The sequence below is a fragment of the Nuphar pumila genome, chromosome 3, assembly GCF_984573655.1.
Source record: "Nuphar pumila chromosome 3, dmNupPumi1.hap1.1, whole genome shotgun sequence".
In the NCBI taxonomy this organism is placed as follows: Eukaryota; Viridiplantae; Streptophyta; class Magnoliopsida; order Nymphaeales; family Nymphaeaceae; genus Nuphar; species Nuphar pumila.
Window position 1 is genome coordinate 4532537 of NC_143251.1, and position 14119 is coordinate 4546655.

Genomic DNA, 14119 nt, shown 5'->3' on the forward strand with positions numbered 1-14119 from the left:
TTTATTTTTCAAGTAAATTTGGATTATGCTTCTTAGATGAGTTTTCCTTTAGTGGAGATTGGAACCCATACACCTTGATTAAAGCCCCTATATGCAAAAATTCCATTGAATGGATTTCTCAAATGTTTTTGCAGTTGTTTCTTTTGTGTTTTTGAGTTTTTCATTTTCTTCTGTTGAAGCTTTCTGAAGGCTTCTTTGCTGCTAACCTTGTCTTTCCTTTTAGCGTGCTTCCCAAATTCATGAAAACTCTTCACATTGTGAATGTTACGTAGCGCATCTGGTGGCAAGAGCTATTAAAGGTCTTGTTTAGAAAAATTCTTTCTAAATCAAGATTTAGCGAATCGAGATGTTTTACAAGCCATGCAGCATGGCCATGGAGGCATTGCTTGTAGGATCCACCATAGGCTTCTGCTTCCTAGCTATCATGTATAGCAGAACACCCCTCGGATAACATGAGCGTATTAGCTTCATCTGTTGCTTGTAGGATCCACCACAGGCTTCTGCTTCCTAGCTATCATGTATAGCAGAACACCCCTCAGATAACATGAGCGTATTAGCTTCATCTGCTTTGCCATTCCTAGCTACCTTGAGGAAGGAACATAGCATCTAATCTGTGATCAAGCTCATTATGTGGCTTCAAGCTTCTATTTCCAAGTGTAGCACTTCTGATAGCATCACAACAATAAATGGCATGAAGGGGCCCTGCAATATTCTTGAACGTTTGTCACAGTACTTTGATTAGCGAAACACCTTTTTATGACAAATAAACTGAAAAAAGAAAAAAAGTGCAGCATTCTCTTTAGGTTCTCACTACTGTAATCTTTATCAAGACAAGGTTCGATAAATGGCTGCCTCTTGTGGCAGACCTCTATGAGCCATGGTTGTTGAACTGAGTCATGAGCTCAGATATTTCTTATTAGCCTGTTGAAGGTTCCTGTTAGTGTGAGAAGCATCTATTTGTGTCATCTGGTGATTTTTCCACCTTAGATATCTGATCTTATTTTCATTGAGGGCCTCCTAACATGAGCAGTTTTGATCTGGCTAGTGGAGGTGGGACATAATCATGGCTCTTTGTTTTTCTTTTCACATCAAGAGAATCTATTTATTATTTTGAAGATGTCTGATGTCGATGTAGATGGTAGCCTAGTGGAATCCTTAGAATCAGGATTCTCTTCAGGTGGCAGCAAGGATTGATGAATCCATGTTGAATGACATCTTGTTCCAGTATGTCTTGCTGTGATAAATGTTATGAGCTTGTGATCTAGGATCGATGTTCAATGCTTGGCTAGGTCAAGTTGAGGTGATTTCCTAGTAATGCTTAGGTGCGGATTCCTTCAGTTTGAGCATGCATAAGAGACTAGGCTCTTAGCTCTGCCTGATAGTACTGTTTATTCACTTTTCTGATAGATAGACTGTTAACATATGTTGAAAGTAGAATACATGACTAAGAAGAAAAAAGGTCTACTGATTCTGTAGGCTCTTCTCTATCAACTTGGCTAAGAGAAAAAGGTCTAGTGATTCTGTAGGCTTTTCTCCATGAACTTAAATTATGAAGCCAGTTGTTTTTCAGTGACTATTAGACCCGCTTTACTATATGGTACGGAATGTTGGGCTGCCAAGAGACATCATATTCAAAAAATGAGTGTAGCTGAGATGCGGATGCTTAGATGGATGTGTGGAAATACAATAAAAGATAAGATTCGGAACGAAGAGATACGTAAGAAGGTAGGTGTTGCACCCATTGAAAATAAGATGCGAGAGAATCGTTTACGGTGGTTTGGACATATTCGGCGAAGGCCTAATGATGCTCCAGTTAGAAGGTTGGAGAAATGGGAAAATATATTAGTTAAAAGAGGTCGGGGTAGGCCTAGGAAGACTTGGATGGAGATGATAGGAAAGGATATGAATGCTTTGAACCTCACCGAGGACATGGCGTTGGATAGAAATGATTGGAGGAAAAGGATTCATGTGGAAGACCCAAAATGAATTTCTTTTTTGGTTCATATCGCTGACCCCAATTGTTTTGGGATGAAGGCGTAGTTGTTGTTGTTGTTGTTGTTGTAGTTGTTTTTCAGTGACTGAAGAAACACTTTCTAAGATGGGTTTTTTCCAATAAAATATTGTGGTTAGCTTCATCTCTTCAGTAGCATGTCTGAATAGTTTCGCCATTCTGCTAACAGGTAAGCACTAATAATTCCTTTAATCTCTATTAGGCAAATATCATGTTCCATTGTTCATCAACAGTAGCTTAAACAAACCCTGACATGGTATCAACTCTGAGAGTCAACTTTGCTGCACGTCCATGTCCAATGCTCAGTTAGTGGTTTTTGAAGGGTTTCGTCTTATCATTTATATCCTTCATTTGTATCAGTGTTGGTGTCACTTCTGTGATTTTGCACTGTTTTCATGAGAAAAATCAAAGATCCCAAAGCCAATGAACGGTGACCTTGAACGAGTGAGAACGGATTTAGAGTGTTGAGGCATTGGTCACAATCGATCTGTGTATCCTTAAGCTAAAATGCTGGGTGGGTTCCACTTATGTTACTTTACTACCCAATATTTGCAGGACTAAGCGGCTCATCTTTTCTGTTTTTTTATAGGCACGATTCATATTTTCTTGACAAAAAGCACATTTATAAAACTTATGTCTATATTGATCTAGTATAAATGTTTAATGGCTTTCATTGTTTTGGATCTGTTGAATAATTACCTGATCGACAGGATATAGCACAACAGATTTTGTTTATGAGTAATTTGTCTGTCCTCCCTAATTTTATATAATATAAAAATCAGTTTCTCATTTAACCACTTTGATCCAAAGCGTGTTAACTAGTACATAGATGATGATCAATCCTTCCAAATCATTGTTTTGGATGCCTTCACAGAAAGGGGATAATTGCCAAATGCTTCTTTGGAAAAGATTCTGGTTCATTTTGAAACCTCTCGCAAGGTGCTTTCAAACAAACATTTTCTTTCAATTCATTCTATATCCATTTTTCAATTGTTCCTTCCAACTCATTTTCAATCAATTCCCCCCAAATGCCACCTTTCCAAACAAGGTGTACTGGTCGCATCCAGGATGCAACGTCCATGTCCCACGTTTGATGCGGGACATGGGGCCCAGCTTAGGTGGCGTGGTGTGCACTCGTCCTGCATCCTGCCTTTCAAGCGCCCTCTTAGGGTGTGTTTGCATTCATGAAATTGGGGGGAATCGGAATGCCGATCCCTGAAAATCCTCCTTTCCCTGTTTTTGAATGAAATGTAATCGGATCCCAATTCCACCCCAACTTTTGAATCCAAAGACGCTAAGAACACATCTTACATATTAGTGAGAAAAGAGCCGGCTTCCCAATAGAATCCTAAAATTGTGAGAAAAGCTAACTTCCAAAAGATAGAACTTTTGGGAAATAACTATTTATCCCATCAACTTCTGCAACCAAGTGGTCCCTACACCCTATTCTCTCATCTTTATTATAAAAAAGATAAAAAAAAAAGTTGGTTCCTACTCCCTATCCCCTCTATGAGAGTGAAAGCTCATCTACAACCTAGCCCATCTATTAGGTGATGTTACGTCTTTTTTATTTTTTGAAAGGCAATCCGGCAGACCCCCACCAGTTATTATTCAATGTACCAGTGGGGTTTGAACCTGCAATGTCCCACCACAAGGAGACGCAAACTGCCAACTCCTTTCAACCACGTGGAGCCCCTGTTGGTGGTACGTCTTGTGACTCTATCTTCCAAGCATGCAATTATTTCGGTAATCAATAGATGTATGCCCATTTGTGCACCCTGTTCACTTCATATGCCAGTGAGCAATTAGCAAGCCAACTTCCATAATTTTCCTTGCCAACCCTCTGTGACCCAACTTTCCTTTTCTCTTGATAGTATCTATTTTCCATTGGATACAAATCACCAAACAGTTTAAGAGATGACAGGTAAGCCATTGGTACAGCAAGTTGCAGTACTTGATGATTGATGATTGTTAGTGCCAACCTTGAAGGGATATAGGCAACCATGTGAATCTATGTTAACTGTCTATAACAAATGGGAGTCACTAATGAAGAGTCTCAGGCACCAGATCAAACCCTGCTGGCGCATGGGTGTGTTCATAGCTTTTAGAGGTGGGCCACGTAAGGCAGGGTAGTTGTGGGGCCCCACTAGGGGTTTTCCTTGCTTCGGTGAGGGTTCCTTGTCATAAAAAAAAATGAAGAGTCTCAAAAAGATCACTAGGAAGGGAGACGGAAACCGAAAACAAATTCCGGAGGTTTTTTAAGGGCATGTGAAATGGGAATTGACCAGAAAATGAACCAAAAAACCAATAGAGAAACATATGGGAAACATTTAAGAAGGAAAGTCTAAATATCATTTTTTTTATTGGCAAGCTGGGTTTAGGCAGACCTACACAGATTACAGTTCAATGGGAACCATTTCAGAGGTTTATCTTTCTAAATCCTATCACAATCTAGAAGGCATAACCTAGCTAGGCTAAATGCCACATAATTCCTCTCACGATCTACAAGGCATCAATGGAACCTAGGAAATGCAACATTTATCGAGCAACAATTCTGATTGAAGAGTTAAAAGTCTTAAATAACATAATAATGAATAAAATCAAACATGAAAAACCTGTATCCCAAGAGGAAACTTGTTTCTTAAATATGAGAAACATGTTTCCCATAAACTTTTTGGCATTAAAAAAAACAGCGTTTTACGTTTCAAAAAACCGTTTGAAAGTTCACTACTCAATTATGTTTTGCACAGTACTAACTTTGGAATTCATGAATTCCATAATTCACATGATGCCAAACATACACCATTAATATGGACCACTGATCCAATTCACTAGGTTTCGGCAGCATGGTTGTCATTGACAAGAATGACAAATAATCCCTCTCATGAAAAGTACTAAAGCTGGACCTCCTCCCCTCCCCTCCAAAAAAACAAAAATTCAATCATTTGCATAGCTCTCTTCAACTTTTCTTTTGTTTTTTTTATATTTACACAGAGAAACGGCCCTCAGGATCAGATACCTAGAGGCGCTGGCTCTGCCTGTCATACTTATGATCACTGGCCTGTTACGTCTTGCCCTCAGGGAGTCACCACACTTTTTCTTTTGTTTGAAATTAAAAATAAACAAAATAACTTCTAAGAGAATCTTCAAAATAACATGGATAACTCAAAGGACGAGAATAACCGTTTGGCAGAAAACATGGATAGTGTTGGGAGAATCACTTCATATTGCTAATGGTCAGCAAAAGTACCAAATAGAGACTCTCTCAGAAAGGTAAGGGTATGATCGGACACGCAATGTGATATGACACACAAATCCGACAATTAAAAACAAGGCATTGGAGTACAGATTTTTTGGTTTTTATCATTAAAAAATATTTTTGACATTTTAATATTATTAAAAATATAAAAATAATATCTGTACATGTCAGTATCCATCTCATCGTGTCCGATCGTGTCTGATTGTGCCACCAGGGACACGCCACAAAATGGCATGTCCCATGATGTGTCCCCTGTGACATAGACTAGAGGTTGCACGGATACGGTGGTTTCTACAAAGATTTTTCCATATAATGTTCATCAATCTCCTTGATGTATTTCCATACAATGTGGTTTCTGCACGGATTTGGATATTTACATAATTTTGAAGATCCAAGTCATTTTCTGTATTTCAGCTTTTCCTAGCTGGCTCTCAAAGCATTACAATCAGAAGAAAATTTAACATTTACCATTTTCCATTGACTAGGGTGGTGCTTGCTTTATTACAAGCTCCTTGATGCAAATGGTTGCCTGATTCGCAGAGGAACAACTAAGTTACGTTATTCCTACGAATTTAGGCTACCAAAGCAAGATTAATGGAAAATAAGATAATTAATTAAAGTATAAATTAAAGAAAATATCAAGTTTCAATCATCAACCCTGTTAAAAAATCCCAAAAACCCCGTAACTCTGTGATGGATTTTGGATAAGATCTGAATACGAAAGCATATCCAAAGATAAACCTAAATCTTAAATAATAACTACTAATCCAATTGGATCTTGGATCACAATCACGTCACCTTTGGGTTTTCTTTTTCTTTTTCTTCTTATTTGTTTGATTTGGATCTGATTACTGATCCATGATTGCATCACTCCTAAAATGGTAGTGGATATTATCTAAATCGTTTCAGTTGAAGTCGCAAAATACATCAAATCATGAACTATTAAATTAGAAATTGCTGAGTTGACAGGAAAAGTGTAAACTTTTCCCATCACAGATGAAACAAACACCAAAGCTATAGAGAGGAGAAATTCCAACCCCTTACCTCCCTCTCGTCTATAATGGCAGCAGTGTGGGCCTCAGGGCAGGAAACTCGTGCCATTTCCCCTGAAAGGGTTGGCAAGACTTTCAGCTACAAGTTACCAATATATATAACATTGAAGATTGGCCCATAACAAGCCTAGGATTTTGGACCTTCCCTTCCTGATAATAATGTTTGCATTTGTTTTCGGAGCCAAACAAGATTTTGAACAGATTGTAAAAGTAGTCAACGTCGTAGAGATACATTAGGTTACTCTGGTGCATAGTGACAAACGTTTTAAACGGCAAATTCTCGTTTTTTAAAAACTTGCGAGAAATTGAAAAGTTTTCATAATTCTCGCATTTTTTTGGCAAAATCTCGGCAATAAAAAAATAAATCAAACAAATATAAAATTTATTTTTTATAAGAAAATATTGATAAAAAATATTTTAAAATAAAAATACACATTTTTTTTTGCGATAAATAGCTGTTTAAAACGTAAATATAGCATTTAATTCACGATATTTATGTTTTTTCATAAATCTCGTGAGATTTTGAAAATCTCGTGAGAAATTGCCGTTTTAAACTTTCAGGCAATTTCTCGCGATATTATCGTGAGATTTTCATAAATCTCGCGATATTTGTCACACTGCTCTGGTGTAGGGGTGTTAATGGGTTGGGTTTGGTTTGGACCCTGACTTGGACCAGATTTTTAGGTATGGTATCGGGTTCGAACCAGGGTCTAATCGGGTCCACTATAGGAAAAGCCGTACCCGATAAGAACTACATTAACCAAACCCGGTAAAACCATATTTTTTATCATTTTTACATTGAAAATTTGTGGGTCTTAATCGAAACTTGGGCCAGGTCTGGGTCTGATATAAAATTTTACAATCTATAGCTGAGTCCATGTATTAATCGGACCTTCGGATCTAGACCCAGATCTTAATTGGGTATTCTTATTTATCACCATACCCTGGCCCTATAAGGTTTGGTTCGGGTCGAGTCCCGGTAAACCAGGCCGTTGACACCCCTAGTCCCCTTATATACAATTCATAATGAACAGCTGCACAAAAATGGCGTATCAAATGCCCTCTTAGCCACCAACGAGGGGCCGGTCTGTTTGGTGGGAGCAGTTTGTGAAAGTCACCATGTGATTGGCCTTTGCAAGTTTGAACCCCACTGGTATGAATAACTGCCTGGTTGTAGCAACCAATACGGCTTTATAATTTTTTAAATCATTTTAATATTATTTACATGGGATATCATAATTTTTTCAAAAATTCCCATTTATAACTCCTATCCCGATTAATCTAATCTACTTTTATTTCTTTTTTCTTCGACAGAGAAAGCTGGGGTTAGGCACCATGACGCAAATCGGTTGCCCGATTCGCTGAGGAACAATTAAGTTATGTTACTACCAAAGCAAGATTAGTGAAAAATAAGATAATTAATTAAAGCATAAATATATCAAAGAAAGTATGAAATTTCAATCATCAACCCCTTCAAAAATCTTATAACAAGTACTTACAGCATGAAAAAAATCATAATTAAGCAATGGTTCTTGGATAAGATCTGAATACAAAAGCAAATCCAAAGCTAAACTTAAATCCTAAATATCCAATTGAATCCTGAATCTCAATCACATCACCCTTTGATTTTCTTTTTCTTTGTTTGATTTAGATCTGATTTTGGATCCACGATTGCATCAAACAGGATGCATTTTATAAATACATGAATGAATTTCACGGGTGCTCCCAAACATCATTTTTTTTTTTTATCATCACAATAGAAAAGTTAAAATCCTTATCCTTGGATTTCATGGTTGTCACCCCCAGCTACCTTCAAACAGAAAAAATAAAAAACAAGAGTGAAGACACTACGATACGCAATAATCAAAATAGAAGAGGCTTTATAATCATTTAAATTATCTGTGTAACCGGTAGGGGTTTGCCTAACAAAAGCTCAACAATAAAAAAAAGTCGTCTTACATGGGATATCGTAATTGTTTTCAAAAACTCGTGTTCCCATTTATAACTGCTTCTATCCCTATTAATCTAACCTACTTATAAAGGAGTGACGAGGGACATGAGTGAACAAAAATATCGTACAGTTATAACAAATTAGAAATTACTGTTTCTTAAAAAATTAGAAATTACTGAGCAATTTGCAGTGATTTATGCATACTTTATTGATTTGTTTTAATTTTTTTTATTTGGAAGAGATCACCCCCGTCACGAACAGGACATGTTTATACGTTTTTATGGTCTTTAGTGTGGTAGTTATGTCTATTACCTCTCTCTCTCTCTCTCTCTCTCTCTCTCTCTCTCTCTCTCTAACTTGATGAAAAAAAAAAAAACCTTGTTAATCTTCTTTTTCAGTTTTTCTTAGTTTTTTTTTTTTTCTCTTTTGCAATGGTACCACAACAACTCCTTAAATTCAGAAACGATAACGAAAACGAGTAAGCTCGCAAGCTATTTGCATGCATTGAACAGTCAGTGTCGATTAACTGCAAAACCAAGAATGGACAGATCAAAACAATTTCGATACTAAAACTCCTTCCAACAATCAATGGCACACTCCAAATCCTCATTCCCTCTTTTCTTTTATTTTCTTTTCTCAGACAGAGAAACATTCCCTTTAGGAACTCCTTAAGTATACTGGACTCAAAAGTAGGGGGTGTCAACGGGTCGGGTATACCAGGACCCAACCCAAATCAAATACTTTGGGATCGGTATGATTAATACATGAACCCGGGTATGATTTGTGGAATTTTATAACAAACCCAAACCTGACCTGAGTTTCAATTAAGACCCACAAATTTTCAATGTAAAAATAATAAAAACATGGTTTTTACCGAGTCTGGTTCATGTAGTTCTTATAGGGTCTGGATTAATACACAAAAACTAGGTCCAATACATCCGAACCAAACCCGACCCATTGATACCTTTAATCAAAAGTACACATTCTCACGGGGGGGATGCCCATCCAGCCCCATTGTCACCCTTACACAACCCACACATGCAGCTAAGACAACCAACAGTTAGAGTGTATGCACATATATAGCAAACTAAAATACAACCAGCCAACTTGGTCACATGACAAACCCACACAAAGCCTCCTCCTAAATCTCAGGCACCTTTTATACCACACCCCACCCTCCCCCCTTAATTCTCTCTCTCTTTCACATGACCTCCATCTAAAAACAACAACCTCTAGACCACTAAACTCCCACTACTGCAATTAATCAGTGTGTCAGCGTGACCACAAAAAAGAAGGCAGAGAGAAAAATCGGGTGCTTTCCCCCCTCCCTCCCGACCCCCACTTTTTTTTTTCCTGTTTTTGAAACAACAAGAAAAATCAGTAACGAGAAGAAGAGAAGGAAGATGGGTTCAAGAAAGAAGAGGTAGTGGGGATCCTCTCCAGCACTTGAACAACCTCTTTCATGGCCGGCCGCTTCTGGGCCACTGGCAAAACGCAGGCGAATCCCAGCCTAAGGCAGACCAGCAGCACCTCCTCGTTGTCCTCCACTTCGGATCGGAGCCCCGGCTCCACCATCCTCAAGCCCCGGTTCCGCTCCTCGGTTGAACCCTCCTTCCATATCCCGAGTTCGGCTTCGGTAACCGGTCGGCCAGTGATCAGCTCCAAGAATAGGACCCCAAACGAGTAGACATCCCACTTGGGGCTGGGCTTGAGGGTCCGAAGCGCCTCGGGCGCCTGGTATGGTGAAATGTAGTTGGTGGACCCACCAAGCGGGCTGCTTGCCGGTGTGATCTCCAGCGGGAGGCTCTCCCGGGATAGTATCGACCGCTGGCTCCCGAAGTATATGGCTGAATTGCTGCCGTTGCTTGCCTTCCCGTGGACCAGCCGCTCCAACCCGAAGTCCCCGATCTGTGGCTCCATATCCGGACCCAGCAGCACGTTGCTGGGCTTCAAGTTGCCGTGTACGTACTTCTTGTCGTGCAGGTAAGCGAGCCCACGGGCCAGTCCCCTGCCGATGCCCAACCGGACCTCCCACTTCAGATGGATCGGAGACGAACCCGGTTTTCCTGATTCACCAACAAACAAAAAAATTAGCTGCGTTTAGAAATTTAATCAGGACGATAATGAACTAAGACGACTCGGAATCTGTTCCGGTTTGAGACAGATGGTTGTTGCAATATCCAGAAAAGGAAGCGGCGGATGTGTTTTCAGGATATGAAACCCGAGTCGTATCGAGGAGTTATGAAACGGAGACGTACTCGTGTGGGAGAAGCTAGCGAGGCTGCCATGGGGCGCGTAGTCGTAGATGAGGAGCTTCTCGTCGGAGCCCCAGTAGAAGCCCCGGAGGCGGAGCAGGTTCGGGTGCCTGAGCTTCGATATGAGCCTGAACCGGTTCTCGAAGTCCTTTATCCGATACACCGCGCTCTCTCCGATTCGGCGGACGGCGAGCGTCGTGCCGTCCTCCAGGACCGCCTTGTAGACGATGCTCGTTCCGCTCGCGCCCAGGATGTAGGCCGAAGCCTTGAGCAGCCGCTCCAGCTCCAGCTCCGGCGGGTCGCAGTCTACCATCACCAGGCGTTCCGGTTTCTGATCCCGCAGCTCGTCCTCCGATTCCGATACGGAGTTCGTGCTCTCCGAGACGCTGTCGTCGTCGCCGTTCCCTTTCCGGCTGGCCCGCAGGCACGAACATCTCCCAGCGTCTTCCTTCTTCTTCTGGTCGCCGGAAATTTCCTCCACGACGGCTGCGTCGGCCTTCTTTCTCTTCACCTGGTACCGGTAGATGAAGACCATAGACACGAGGCTCAAAGCGGTGAAGTTTCCGACGACGATCCCGGCGATCGTTCCGGGAGCCAGACCGCCTCTCTTCTGCTGCGGCTTCTCCTCCTTCGTCTGCTTCTCCGGCTGAGGACTCCCGTTCTCCGTCGGCTGCTCCGGCAGGCTCTCCGGTATGGCCGCGATCGCCGGCGGCGACATCGTGGTGTTCGGCGGAGGGTTGGAGAGAGTCGCCGGGGTGCTGCAGAGGCTCTTAAGCGGGCTGCCGCAGAGGCCCGGGTTCCCGAAGAAGCACTGCGGCTTCTGGTTCAGGAACGCCCCGACCTCCGGCACCGACCCGAAGAAGTTGTTGTAGGAGAGGTCGAGCGTCGCGTTCTGCGGGATCCTCCGTCCGATCTCCGGCGGTATCGGGCCGGACAGCCGGTTGGACGAGAGGTTCAGGTACCGTACGGTCCCGATCTCCGACGGCAACGAACCATTGAGCAGGTTTGACGACAGATCCAGGGCCTCCAGGGGCTGAGAATTCGTCCCGAAACCCGGCGGAATCTCGCCGGAAAAGTAATTATTACTCAATGAGAGGAAGCGCAGCGCGGGAGCGGCGGTGAGGGCGGCGGGGATGCCTCCTGCGAAGGCATTGTCGGAGAGGTTGACGTACTGGAGCTGCCGGAGCTCCCCGAAGTTGGCTGGAATCCCGCCGGAGAGCTCGTTATCGGCGAGCGCGAGGATCCGGAGCTCGGCGGCGTTGAAGAGCGAAGGAGGGACGGTGCCGTTGAGGAAGTTGCGGGAGAGGTCGAGGTGGCGAAGGTGCTGGACGGAGCCGAGCTGGTCCGGTATCGAGCCCAGGAGCTGAGCTCCGTTTAGGACGAGCCCGACGACCCTCGACTCGGTCTCCCCGGCGACGGGCGCGCACACGACGCCGGTCCACCCGCACGGGCTCGCGTCGCTGTAGTTCCAGCTGTCAAGCACTGCCAGTGGGTCGCTGAGCGCGGCGTACTTGAGCGGCAGCAGAGACACCCCATCGGCGTTCAGGCCCAGCCCGACGTTGACCAGGGCGAGTGCAAGAACCACCACCCCGACGACGGCGGAGATCATCTTGGCTCAGGACAAGGCTAGGTACAGACAGAACCTCGCCAATCACCGGAGAGCAAGAATGTTGGCCTCACGCAATGGTGGAGAGTGTGGTTCACCGAATTCGTTCCCTGCTGAGGTTTCGTCGGCTCACCTGTTTTCAGAGAGAGGGAGATAGAGAGAGAATGTGTGCGTGTGTGTGTGCGTGGAGCAGGAGACGAGGAGGGTGTTAATATTAATATAATCAAAGATTAGTACAGTTTTTAAAAGAATAATATTAGTATTAAGTGAGTTAGTGTGAATCATGGAAGGGAGGGAACGGAGAGTGTCGCAGTATTGCGTGACAGCAGAAGCAGACCAGCTCACCCCTCTCTTTTTAAGGGCCTGACCGAGCCCTCCTCTGGTATTATTATTATTATTATTATTGGAAGTGCCTCTTTTGCCCTAGACCTGTCTATTTCGTTCAGCTGTCGCTACGGGTGTTGGAAAGGAGTCGTCCTGTGGAGACCGTTTTCAGATGGTCACCGTGTGTGTGTGTGTGTGTTTGGATTTGCCAAGTTTTTTTACATGTTTAATTCTTCTAATTAGGGTTGATTTGGGATTTTGGAACAGCCGGTTGTTCATTGAAGTGCATCTTTGCATTGCAATTGATTGTTGTTGGGGGACCTAAGCCAAGATTAGGGTCACATAAATGGTTAGGTTTTGATAAGGGGGGGGGGGGGGGTCAAAATCCAACCACCCACAACTTCAACACACACACACACAAAAAAATTGAATACAAAAGGTTATGAATGCTAATAGACTAGGGGTCACTAGAGATTCTGTTGTTCTAGGATGTCACCAACAAAAGTCCAAGTCCGATTATGGTGTATCTAGTTGTTGGTTCTACTTCTACCTATTAGCGAGGATGAAACACTTGCGACAAATATCAGCATACTTTAGGATATGTCAATGAGGTTTTAAAATACAAAAAAGAACCGATATTTTTACCCCATTTTAAGCAGCTTAATACATCCAAATACCATGTTATTGTTATCCAAATTAACTAAAAAGGCACGACCTCATTCCAATACTTGAACTTTTAATGGCAAAATGTTGTAATTATTGAAATTTGACAATTTTGTTTATTTATTTATATATATATATATTTATTTATTTATTTATTTCCTTGGGAGTTAAAAAATCACCCGATATTTTCTTGCCCGAGAAATCTCCGTTTAAAACGTTTCTCAAATAAAATATAGGATGACTATGAACCATCGGATCCCTACCTTACGCAAAAGGGCACATTGGGTTGTCCACAGCCCGCCCTAGAATGCACGCCATGCTAATATAATAGTGGGGCTATTGAATGAGGGTGACGATTGTTTTGGGCATCCAAGGCGGTCCTTGTTTGTGTCAACTTCTCCATTTATAACAACATTCATCCAATTAGTTTTTGAAGTAGTGAATATTAGAGCATGATTGTCACTGTCATTCTTGTTTATAAGATGAGAGTGATAATGATAGCAATATTCTCAGTCATTTTCTTAAACATGAAGGCCATCTCAGCCACTTTGGGTTGCATATCTCTTTATTATTTTCAGAACACCTTAGAAAGAATAGAATATAATAGTATTCAGAAAGATGGTAATAATGTTTTTGACCCCTTGTGATGATTAAAATGCTACTTGGACTTGCTTTTTCTTGTAAAAGAACTACATCAAATAAAATTCCATAAAAGGGCTCAATAGGGGCAGTACTATAATTTTATGACGATAACTACCCTCACTTTCTGTGACTAATCTACTACCCGCAATTCTTAATCTTTCAACCGGGTAGGCTTATTAGGTGAGCAGTCTTGGATCTTAATTCAACCCAATTTTTTTTTCCCCTTTTTACGAGGGGAAGCCATTCAAGTTTTGGTTCACATTAACATATGCTTGATTCAAACCTAAAATGAACTTGGGCTAGGTTTAAAATTATGAACCGGATCAGATTCCATAATCTGAGGTCTACATCCAACC

General features: G+C 41.9%; 1 protein-coding gene across 1 annotated transcript; it reads right to left on the bottom strand.

The window, feature by feature from the left end:
* Window positions 1-9338: 9338 nt before the first annotated feature.
* Window positions 9339-12455, bottom strand: LOC149841700 (putative LRR receptor-like serine/threonine-protein kinase At4g37250). The gene is made up of 2 exons (XM_090001120.1): window positions 10532-12455; window positions 9339-10339 (listed from the first exon to the last, which is right to left on the bottom strand). The coding sequence occupies exons 1-2, from the start codon at window positions 12135-12137 to the stop codon at window positions 9651-9653; spliced, it is 2295 nt and encodes a 764-aa protein (XP_089857246.1). The 5' UTR covers window positions 12138-12455; the 3' UTR covers window positions 9339-9650.
* Between the last annotated feature and the right edge of the window lie 1664 nt (window positions 12456-14119).

Coding starts and splice junctions, on each gene's coding strand:
- LOC149841700 (XM_090001120.1), bottom strand. CDS start 12,137: ATGATCTCCGCCGTCGTCGGGGTGGTGGTTCTTGCACTCGCCCTGGTC. Junction 10,340..10,531: donor CGCTAGCTTCTCCCACACGA/GTACGTCTCCGT, acceptor TTGGTGAATCAG/GAAAACCGGGTTCGTCTCCG.